The sequence below is a fragment of the Nerophis ophidion genome, linkage group LG14 (assembly GCF_033978795.1).
Source record: "Nerophis ophidion isolate RoL-2023_Sa linkage group LG14, RoL_Noph_v1.0, whole genome shotgun sequence".
Classification (NCBI taxonomy): domain Eukaryota; kingdom Metazoa; phylum Chordata; class Actinopteri; order Syngnathiformes; family Syngnathidae; genus Nerophis; species Nerophis ophidion.
In genome coordinates this window covers 30,984,752-30,996,765 of record NC_084624.1, presented here as the reverse complement: position 1 = coordinate 30,996,765, position 12,014 = coordinate 30,984,752, and the positions used below count along the sequence as shown (strand labels likewise).

At 39.8% G+C, this 12,014-nt stretch overlaps 1 protein-coding gene across 5 annotated transcripts in view; it reads left to right on the top strand.

Annotated features, from left to right (window-relative positions):
• Nucleotides 1-4,542, top strand: part of eif4g1a (eukaryotic translation initiation factor 4 gamma, 1a) — a 74,044-nt gene extending 69,502 nt beyond the window's left edge. For all 5 annotated transcript variants that reach the window (XM_061920378.1, XM_061920380.1, XM_061920379.1 and 2 more), the window contains 3 exons: nt 214-295; nt 371-508; nt 3,403-4,542. In XM_061920378.1, the coding sequence (XP_061776362.1) occupies nt 214-295; nt 371-508; nt 3,403-3,584 (402 nt within the window). In that variant the 3' untranslated portion in view covers nt 3,585-4,542. The remainder of the gene's footprint in view (nt 1-213; nt 296-370; nt 509-3,402) is intronic.
• The last annotated feature ends 7,472 nt before the right edge of the window (nt 4,543-12,014 follow it).

Sequence of the window (12,014 nt, the reverse complement as noted above, 5' to 3'; positions counted from 1 at the left end):
AATTTCATAAGGCACAAAAGAAAATTGCTGTTTTATCCATGTACACATAAATGCTGGAGCCAGAATTTTTCAAACGCTCCCAATTTAATGACAAAAACCTACCATTGGCCAAAACGCAAATATGTTTTTAAAAAAAAAACAGTGTTCGTGTGGCCATGGCCATAGATGTCCACGTTATATTTCCCTCCCAACTTTTCCTCCTCTTGTTTTCAGGCCAACCTTAATGAGCAGCAGAGAGCCGCCAACCTGTTTGTGCGTGCACTCATGACCGCCGTGTGCCAGTTAGCCATCACAGGTAAAGACAACTCGCCCTTATAGTTAAATGATTACGTTTGGAAGCGTGTGTTCAATGGCCGCCCCTTTTTTCCAGGTGATCAGTACAAGTTGGACATACAGCAGCTCAACCTCAGAGCCAAGTTCTTGCAGCACTACCTATGTGATGAGGACAAAGAGCTGCAGGCGCTGTATGCGCTGCAGGCTCTAACGGTGGACCTGGAGCAGCCTGCAAGTGAGTGTCCTCTATTTCATGAGCGCCAATAGAAGTAATAGACATTGATGATCTATGGAAAAAAATATTAGGGATAAACAATAGTTCCCTTCTTGGACTTTGTTAATATGTGCATTTTGACACATAAATCACTTGTCTCACTGCAAACTGTAGTATAGCGTGACGCGCACCTCCAGAAATGTTTTAAAGCTTGTGTACTGTAAAACGCTGCAATTGGTCAGCTTATAAATTATTTCCTGAGTGTATGACTCTTTTGCAAGGGTGCCTTCTGGTAGGAACTGCGATCAATCAATCAATCAATGTTTATTTATATAGCCCTAAATCACAAATGTCTCAAAGGACTGTACAAACCATTACGACTACATCCTCGGAAGTTCCAGCTGCAATAACACTCTTTACTCATTGTTCGTGATGAAAGAAGCTAACAAGCTAAAAAGAGAGTCATATAGGAAGTTGTGGCTGATCAGAGTTGACGTCACATGCTTAATCCTGACCAAGAGGTGGAGTCTCCAAAGTGACCAAGGGGTGGAGTCTCCAAAGTGTGTCCTAGGGGCACTCATTGGCCAGCGGCACAATGTATGAAACAAAAATAAATTCAACAAGATGATAAATCAATACAAGTTGAAATGCTATGGACGGCTAGAAGACGGAAGAGGACTTTTATTTCTGGTTGAAGGCTCAGTCTTAACAGAAATGCAATGCAGCACCTGCAGTGGGCGAACTCGTCCAAAATAGACCGCCATATCACAGACTAACACACCTTTTCATTGTGTTTGCGTTGTTTTTTTTGTTTTAAAACTTTTTGTATTATGACCGTCAGCAAAAAATATCCATATATTAGCCGCACATTTTTATTGTCCGGAATTTACAGAATTTTGGGGGGCGATACTACAAATTTAGGTATTGATCCAATACCAAATAGTTACAGGGGAAGTGTTGATCATACCAATATTTATATTTAAAATGTTCAAGATTTTTTCGTTGTCGCAATTATATTTAGACAAAAATACAGGATGGCAGAGTAACAATATCAATTCAATATTTCAATAATTTTCTCTTACTGGCTTTGATTTAAATCATTTGGTTTTGCCCCATGAAGCCCTCCTTATTGTGTTCAGGGACTCATTTCTTGAGGTTGTGGACAATAATAAAAGCGACAAAAGATTTTGTGCTAATAAAAATTATTTATGTAATCGCTGTAGTATCGACCATATACAGATTCTGTCCTTGGTATTGTTGCGTTGGATATTTTTATCGATGCGCCCACCTTTATTTCATTCAAGAGTTTTATCTTGCAGTTAGCAGATCCTCCTACGATGTGGAGTGTAGCATATTTTGCTATTTCTCCTCCTCCAGTGGTAATAATACATGTAAGAAACAGTTTATTTGCCGCCATGGGACGTGAGTATTACTGACTCACAAGTGGCTCTGCACTGAGGAGGGACATTAGCTGCGAGCATGAATGCTACAGTGCGTTGAAGACGCGTTTTTTTTTTATGATCATGATGTTACAATAGTAGGGCTGAACAAATAAATCACATTTTGATTTCGATTGTGGCTTCTCACAATCATGAAAATATTATAATAAAAACATTAATGGGCCGCACAACGTGCATGCAAATTCCGGAGCTTGTAACGGTGAAACAAAAGAAGAGCAAATTAGTAAAAACAAGTGTTTACCAGAAGTCTGGTTTCTGCTTTTTGTTTGACACATTGCTACGTACGCCTAATCAATAATCAGTTGACTCAACAACAACAAAAGTAAGGCATGTGATTTTTGCGTTCACGTAACTGTGGATGGAGTCACATAACTGGCCAAGAAAACTAAATCCGCTGTTAAATACATAATATTAGGGAAATTAACATAAATGTAAGTTAAATGTTGTCATTGTGAGAATAATTATTATTTAAAATGAACAATTACTACATAAAAACTGAATTTTATTGTTTTTATGTATTATTTAAACTTACTGTTATTACTATATATTTTACTTGTTGTGGTTTATTCGTTACTAATATACAGTACAGGGCAAAAGTTTGTACACACCTCATTCAATGCGTTTTCTTTATTTTCATGACTATATACATTGTAGATGTCACTGAACAAGGACCTGGGGATAGGTTGATTGGCAACACTAAATTGGCCCTAGTGTGTGAATGTGAGTGTGAATGTTGTCTGTCTATCTGTGTTGGCCCTGTGAGGAGGTTGCGACTTGTCCAGGGTGTACCCCGCCTTCCGCCCGATTGTAGCTGAGATAGGTGCCAGCGCTCCCCGCGACCCCCGAAAGGGAATAAGCGGTAGAAAATGGATGGATGTCACTGAAGGCATCAAAACTATGAGTGAACACGTGGAGTTATGTACTTAACTAAAAAAGGTGAAATAACTGAAAACATGTGTTATATTCTAGTTTCTTCAAAAAAGCCACCCTTTGCTCTGATTACTGCTTTGCACGCTCCTGGCATTCTCTCGCTGAGCTGCAAGAGTTAGTCACCTGAAATGGTTTTCACTTCATAGGTGTCATAATTTTGATGCCTTCAGTGACAGTCTACAATGTAAATAGTCATGAAAAAAAGGAAAAGCTTTGAAATGAGAAGGTGTGTCCAATCTTTTGGCCTTTACTTAATATCCGTTTTCAAGAGTATATTTCAATTTAAATTTTGAATACTCGTTTTCAAATTAATGCGCAATTGTTATCAATCATGATTTAATATGAATTTTTTTTTTTTTTTTTTGCCATAATAGTTGAGCCCAAAACAATAGTATTGAAAGCTTTGTCGTTTGCCAACTTTATATCATCTGTATCGGGAAACCTTACTGTCCTCTTGTCTTTGGTCCAATGCTATTTGAGTAAAATCGGGTCCACATGGACCTCTTTCTGTCTCCCCCCCTGCAGACCTGCTGGTCATGTTCTTCAAAGAGCTGTACCAGAACGACGTAATCAAAGACGATACCTTTTTCAAGTGGGAATCGTGCAAAGACCTCGCGGAGCAATCGGGCAAAGGTGTGGCCTTGAAGTCCGTCATGTCCTTCTTAAATTTTCTTCGCAGCGCAGAGAGCGAGTCTGATGAGGACTGAAAAGTCCTGAGCTTGGACTCTGCTGCCCCCTGTTGGCCAGGCAACCAGGGTGTGACGAATCCAGGACAATATTGCCTTAGTGGCAGACTCAAATAAATCCTCAATGAGGATAATTATCTTTGTTTTGTTTCTTCGAGGGATGGACTCAGAAAACAATCAATTCTCTCCTCCCTTCCCTCTCTCACCTCCTTACTGTTTCCACAGCAAGTGTCCTCATGTAATAAACTTGAATAGTTGTTCAGCAGGATTCCTACATCACTAAAATGATTTTCCTCCAGGCCGCAGCTCAACGGGATGTTTTTTTATTGTTGCGCCTTAATCTGCCTAATCTTTGAGATGAGTCCATGTTGCTGAGAGTTGCCAGTGTAACTCAAGCGTGGACGTTTCTAATCATGACGAGAAAATCACGGCGGACAAGAGGAACATAAACCAAGATGACGTCCTTAATGGGATGGAGTTTCTAGTCTCGCCTTCTGGACTGACCTTTTTACCTTGATTGCTAGGGTGGTGTGATCTTGATGCTTCCTTTCAACCCTCTTCATCCCCCGTGGTGAAGCACACTGACTGACTCTTCATCAATCTTACCTCCGCTGCGGAGGACTCTTAACGACTCAATCGCCATAAAACTTGAAGTCTGCAGAAAATTGACTTGATGAATTATATAAAAAGTTAAAAACAGAAAATATCCGGAAAACTTTTTCTACGTCGAGTGGGAACTCCTTCCTGGAGCATTCTGTAAATATATAATAATTAAAACTTTTCCTTTTTTTTTTGTGTCATTTTTGAGATAATGCCGTTGTCCGAATGCAGAGAGGTGCTCTAGATAATCCTTTATCAGTTTTATTGGAATTTTGTAAATATATTTTTTTGCTTTCTTTATTTAAGAAATTATGGCTTCTTTTGCATCGGAAACTGGAAAGACGAGGAACATTGCAAATAAAGGACTTATTAAGTTGCATTGAGGAGCTGAATTTTTTTTTTTTTTTGTGTGCATGATTTGACAGGATGCAATTGCTTTTAAAAACGTTTTGTTGCTAACACAACTGAATTTCTCAACAGGATTGACCAGAACTGTACTTTTCGTGGGAGTTGTTTAATCTTTCACTGATGCATATTGAGTGCATTAAGTTATTTTGTATCACAAAAAGGCCATAAAAATAGACGTGACATTTGATTTTTATGAGAGGGTGCAACTTGGGACTTGAACATATTTTTTTTTTTTTTACAAACTCTGTGCTCCAAAAAAACCCTTCATATTCTGTTAAAACGGCATTAACACTCACAGTGTTTTAGTATTTTTTCAAAAATGTATATTCCATTTTCTTCCGCTTATCCAAGGTCGGGTCGCGGGGGCAACAGTCTAAGCAGGGAAACCCAGACTTCCCTATCTCCAGCCACTTCGTCTAGCTCTTCCCGGGGGATCCCGAGGCGTTCCCAGGCCAGCCGGGAGACATAGTCTTCCCAACGTGTCCTGGGTCTTCCCCGTGGCCTCCTACCGGTTGGACGTGCCCTAAACACCTCCCTAGGGAGGCGTTCGGGTGGCATCCTGACCAGATGCCCGAACCACCTCATCTGGCTCCTCTCGATGTGGAGGAGCAGCGGCTTTCATTTGAGTTCCTCCCGGATGGCAGAGCTTCTCACCCTATCTCTAAGGGAGAGCCCCGCCACACGGCGGAGGAAACTCATTTCGGCCGCTTGTACCCGTGATCTTATCCTTTCGGTCATGACCCAAAGCTCATGATCATAGGTGAGGATGGGAACGTAGATCGACCGGTAAATTGAAATGTATATTTTAGATTTTAAAAAGTTATATCTAAGGTTAGGTAGTTAGTTGGAACATTTTAAAATATATTTCCATTTATAAAACTTCTGCCCGTTTCAGGAGAATAAGTTTGGACCTTAAGTTAAAAAGTCACTTTATTGCCCCCCAAATAACACATTTTGGCTTTTATGACATAAATTGCTCGAGGGTCAAATAAAATACTTTTTTTTTTTTTCAAATATTGTGTCATGTCATGTTCAGTTGCTTAAAGAGAATGTGGTGAAAAGTAAAAATATTACAGCCTTATTCCAAAATGGGGGGGAAAAAATAGTTCCCTCAAAATTCCTCACACAATGACAACACAGTTTTTAATCAATTATCAATACAAATGTAAACAGAAATTGAGGTATAAACTTCTTTTTTTATGGTGTGAGAAATTTAAAGTCAGATGTGTTTTCAGGGTGACTGTGGGAGTTAGTTTTTGAAGATGCAGAGACAACCAATCTGCACTTTTGCTATGCTGATGAATTACTTTAGGGCAGGGGTGTCAAACGCACGGCCGAACCGGTTTTATCCGGCCCGCAAGATGACTGCCAAATATAAAAATGAGCTGCTTATTTTTTTTAAATGAAATACATTTCTGTATTAAATGTGTTCACAATAGCAATTCTGTTATGCAAGCAAACGGTTTATACCGTGGCCAAGCAAGAGGTACACAATACAGGGAGACTGTGGCTCCTCGTCCTAGACCAGGGGTGTCAAAGTCAAATACAGACTGGGCCAAAATTTTAAACTGAACAAAGCCGCGGGCCAAGGGTTGAACAAATGAACCTTTTAATAGGGACCTAAACAAGTTTTGCATTGAATATTGAACAAGCTAGGCTTATATAACTTCATAGTGACATGCAAAATCGAGTTTCAAATAATAATAGTTAAAAAATATCTATGGCATATCAAATAAAATTTAAGTAAAAATTGAGTGCCTCTTTTCTATTTGTAGCCTTCTGAGGTAAATATCAAAATAAATGTTGTCCACAGGCTAATAATAAATTTGACAATAAAATGATAATGAATGAATCAAACATTCAAGCCTTGAAGTAACAAGAAAAAGTGCATGAATAAATTAATTATTGCTCAGTTTGCTACACTTATTTGCTTGAACAATGAATATGGAACAAGCAATAATTATATAACTTAATAGTGCAAAATCAACATTCCAAAAAACAAACGGAAAAAACTAAATGGTCAAATTAATACAATTTAAATAAAACATTTAATGCCTCTGTTCTATTTGCAGCCTTCTGAGGTAAATATCAACATTACATTTTTCCACAAGCTAATAAATCTTAAAATAATGAGGTGGTGGGGGGCGGGTTTTGGTGGTAGTCAGTGCTGCAAGGGATTTTGGGTATTTGTTCTGTTTATGTTGTGTTACGGTGCGGATGATCTCTCGAAATGTGTTAGTCATTCTTGTATGGTGTGGGTTCACAGTGTGGCGCATATTAGTAACAGTGTTAAAGTTCTTTATACAGCCACCCTCAGTCTGACCTGTATGGCTGTTGAGCAAATATGCGTGGCATTCTCTTAAGTGTGTGTACAAGTTGCATATATCATGTGACTTGGCCGGCACGCTGTTTGTATGGAGTAAAAGCGGACGTGACAACATATTGTAGACAACACTAAAGGCAGTGCCTTTATAGTACCGGCGGGCCAGCTCTAATGTTAATTTGATATTGCCTCAAGGGCCAAATGAAATTGTAAGGCGGGCCATACTTGGCCCGCGGGCCAGAGTTTGACACCATGTCTTAGACCCACATAAAACTTAAAACCTGCCATTGTATGTCATCGGCTTTGAACACACCGTCACTTGGCACCCTCGTTGCCCTAAAATGCTTCTGTCAAACACGAGAAAAGTAAAGTTAACCCTTCTGAATAGTTTTTACCTCAGTTTCAGTTAGCGCTAGGATTGATACGTGGACATGAGAAAAGGAAGTATTTGATACTATGTTTTGTTTTTGTTAAATCCGAAAAGGACTGTGATTTAATATTTTAATCTGGACTTTGTAGATACACTGAGACAAAGTCTCAGCTCATGGTGTTTTTGAAACTGCACTGATTTCGTCAGAATTTTCAACAAATTTGAAGTGTTTTGTTCAGAGGATTATTTGTGATTTGTGCGTTTTCAGAATATGTTTGTTTTTCCTTTTTTTCGCCAAAGAAAACAACCTGAAGTTGTCTTTATTTTGATGTTATCATGCCATGATTTTACCATTCTGGCCCACTTGGGAATATATTTTTGTCCATGTGGCTCCTGTTTTAATATGAGTTTGACACCCCTGCTTTAGGGGGCGTGTTTGTATTCATCGTGTTTTGTTTTGAACTTGAAATACATACACTATATTGCCAAAGGCATTTGGCCACCTGCCTTGACTCACATATGAACTTGAAGTGCCATCCCATTCCTAACCAATAAGGTTCTGTATGATGTCAGTCCACCTTTTGCAGCTATTACAGCTTCAACTCTTCTGGAAAGGCTGTCCACAAAGTTGTGGAGTGTGTTTATAGGAGTTTTCCACCATTCTTCCAAAACCGCATTGGTGAGGTCAAACACTGATATTGGTCGAGAATGCCTGGCTCTCAGTCTCCGTTCTAATTCATCCCAAAGGGGTTCTATCGGGTTCAGGTCAGGACTCTGTGCAGGCCATTCAAGTTCATCCACCCCAAACTCTGTCATCCATGTTTTTATGGACTTTGCTTTGTGCACAGTCATGTTGGAAGAGGAAGGCGCCCGCTCCGAACTGTTCCCGCAAGTTTGGGAGCATGGAATTGTCCAAAATGTTTTGGTATCCTGGAGCATTCAAAGTTCCTTTCACTGGAACTAAGGGGCCAAGCCGAACTCCTGGCAAACAACCCCACACCAAAATTCCTCCTCCACCAAATTTCACACTCCTACCACTTAGTAGCTGAGATGCTGTTGTTCCCAAACTCTTCCATTTTCTTATAATATAGCCGAAAGTTGACTTTGGAATTTCACGACTGGATTTGTTGCAAAGGTGGGCATCCTATGACAGTTCCACGCTGGAAATCACTGAGCTCCTGAGAGCGGCCCATTCTTTCACAAATGTTTGTAGAAATAGTCTCCATGCCTAAGTGCTTGATTTTATACACCTGTGGCTGGGCCAAGTGATTAGGACACCTGATTCTGATCATTTGGATGGGTGGCCAAATACTTTTGGCAATACAGTGCAGTGTTTTTCAACCACTGTGCCACGGCCCACTATTGTGACATGAGATACAGTCTGGTGTGCCGTGGGAGATTATGTAATTTCACCTAATTGGGGTAAAAATACTTTTTGCAAACCAGTAATTATAATCCACAAATGTGCTGTTGTTGAGTGTCTGTGCTTTCTAGTGATTGGCAGAGTAACCGTGTAATACTCTTCCATATCAGTAGGTGGCAGCAGGTAGCTAATTGCTTTGTAGATGTCGGGAACATGGTTTGTCTTGATCACAATATGTAGACGACAGCAGGAGGACAGCAGAACAAAGCTAAAACCAAACTGGTTGCAAAGTAAACAAGAACAGAATGCTGGACGACAGCAAAGACTTACAGCGTGTAGAGCAGCAGACTCTCGCCAGATCCTTGTAGTTCGCTGAGCTCCACACAAGGATCTGGGCTCGAGGGCATTGCAAACTCCTTCAAGATAGCAAAAAATAATGAACCAATCAGTCTCGCCTGGCGGGATTTCATAGATGTGACGTAGCACCGAAGCGACTGAGTGATTCTATCAACAATGGTGGCACGAGGGCTGCGTCTTGTGCTGACATGGATTCTGCTATTACAACTGTTTTGTCGAATCTATCGAATATTCATTATTTAAAAGATGAACAGGTTTTGAAGACAATTGTTGGTGGCGAGTGCGTTTTGGCTCTTCTTCCGACCGGGTTTGGATTACCCAGCGTCACGGTAGGTTGTGAGTTTGTTAGCAGATGGCGTCCACAAAGTACACCCGTACATTACATGACAGTCAACAACAAAATAGGAGTGCAATACAGAACTAAAACACTACACATAGCGTGACGGGACAGTGGCCTAGTGCAGTGGTTCTCAACCTTTTTTCAGTGATGTTCCCCCTTTGAACATTTTTTAAATTCAAGTACCCCCTAATCAGAGCAAAGCATTTTGGTTGAAAAAAAGAGATAAAGAAGTAAAATACAGCACTATGTCATCAGTTTCTGATTTATTAAATTGTATAACAGTACAAAATATTGCTGATTTGTAGTGGTCTTTCTTGAACTATTTGGAAAAAAGATTTAAAAAACTATAAACTTGTTGAAAAATAAACAAGTGATTCAACTATAAATAAAGATTTCTACACATAGAAGTAATCATCAACTTAAAGTACCCTCTTTGGGGATTGTAATAGAGATCCATCTGGATTCATGAACTTAATTCTAAACATTTATCCACAAAAAAAGAAATCTTTAACATCAATATTTATGGAACATGTCCACAAAAACTCTAGCTGTCAACACTGAATATTGCATTGTTGCATTTCTTTTCACAGTTTATGAACTTAAATTCATATTTTGTTGATGTATTATTCAATAAATATATTTATAAAGGATTTTTGAATTTTTGTTATTTTTAGAATATTTTAAAAAAAATCTCACGTACCCCTTGGCATACCTTCAAGTACCCCCAGGGGTACGCATACCCCCATTTGAGAACCACTGGCCTTGTGGGTAGAGTGTCGGCCCGGCCGAGTCCCAAAGACGATAAAATGGGACCCATTACCTCCCTGTTTGGCACTCAGCATCAAGGGTTGGAATGGGGGGTTAAATTACCAAAAATGATTCCCGGGCGTGGCACCGCTGCTGCCCACTGCTCCCCTCACCTCCCAGGGGGTAATCAAGGGGATGGGTCACATGCAGAGCACAAATTTCCCCACACCTTGTGAGTGTGTGACAATTATTGGTACTTTAACTTTAACTTAACTTGAGACAAAGGCTATAGTGATGCATGCTTGGTTATGGTGTGAATTCATATCCAACAATTGCGAGAACAACTTTTTATTGTTACTAAAACGGCCTTCTTTCATATCCGTAATATCGCTAAAATTCGCTCCATTCTGTCCACTAACGACGCTGAGATTATTATCCATTCGTTTGTAACGTCTCGCCTCGATTACTGTAACATATTATTTTCGGGTCTCCCAATGTCTAGCATTAAAAGATTACAGTTGGTACAAAATGCAGCTGCTAGACTTTTGACAAGAACAAGAAAGTTTGATCATATTACGCCTATACTGGCTCACCTGCACTGGCTTCCTGTGCACTTAAGATGTGACTTAAGGTTTTACTACTTACGTATAAAATACTACACGGTTTAGCTCCAGCCTATCTTGCCGATTGTATTGTATCATATGTCCCGGCAAGAAATCTGCGTTCAAAGGACTCCGGCTTATTAGTGATTCCCAAAGCCCAAAAAAAGTCTGCGGGCTATAGAGCGTTTTCCATTAGGGCTCCAGTACTCTGGAATACCCTCCCGGTAACAGTTCGAGATGCCACCTCAGTAGAAGCATTTAAGTCTCACCTTAAAACTCTTTTGTATACTCTAGCCTTTAAATAGACCTCCTTTATAGACCAGTTGATCTGCCGTTTCTTTTCTTTTTCTCCTATGTCCCACTCTCCCTTGTGGAGGGGGTCCAATCCGATGGCCATGGATGACGTACTGGCTGTCCAGAGTCGGGACCCAGGATGGACCGCTCGTCCAGAGTCGGGACCCAGGATGGACCGCTCGCCTGTGTATCGGCTTGGGACATCTCTGCGCTGCTGATCCGCCTCCGCTTGGGATGGTTTCCTGCTGGCTCCGCTTTGGACTGGACTCTCGCTGCTGTGTTGGATCCGTCTTGGACTGGACTCTCACGGTTATGTTGGATCCACTATGGATTGAACTTTCACAGTATCATGTTAGACCCGGCCGACATCCATTGCTTTCGGTCCCCTAGTGCAGTGGTTCTCAACCTTTTTTCAGTAATGTACCCCTTGTGAACATTTTTTTAATTGAAGTACCCCCTAATCAGAGCAAAGCATTTTTGGTTGAAAAAAAAGATAAAGAAGTAAAATACAGCACTATGTCATCAGTTTCAAATTTATTAAATTGTATAACAGTGCAAAATATTGCTCATTTGTAGTGGTCTTTCTTGAACTATTTGGATAAAAAGATGTAAAAATAACTAAAAACTTGTTGAAAAATAAACAAGTGATTCCATTATAAACAAAGATTTCTACACATAGAAGTGATCATCAACTTAATTCTAAACATTTCTTCACAAAAAAAAAAGAAATCTTTAACATCAATATTTATGGAACATGCCCACAAATCTAGCTGTCAACACTGAATATTGCATTGTTGCATTTCTTTTTAGAGTTTATGAAGTTTCATTCATATTTTGTTGAAGTATTATTCAATAAATATATTTATAAAGGATTTTTGAATTGTTGCTATTTTTAGAATATTTTTGGAAAAATCTCACGTACCCCTTGGCATACCTTCAAATACCCCCAGGGGTACGCGTACCCCCATTTGAGAACCACTGCCCTAGGGCAGCAATTTGAAAACGTTCTTGTTGTTTAAATGTGCTATATAAATAAAGTGGATTGGA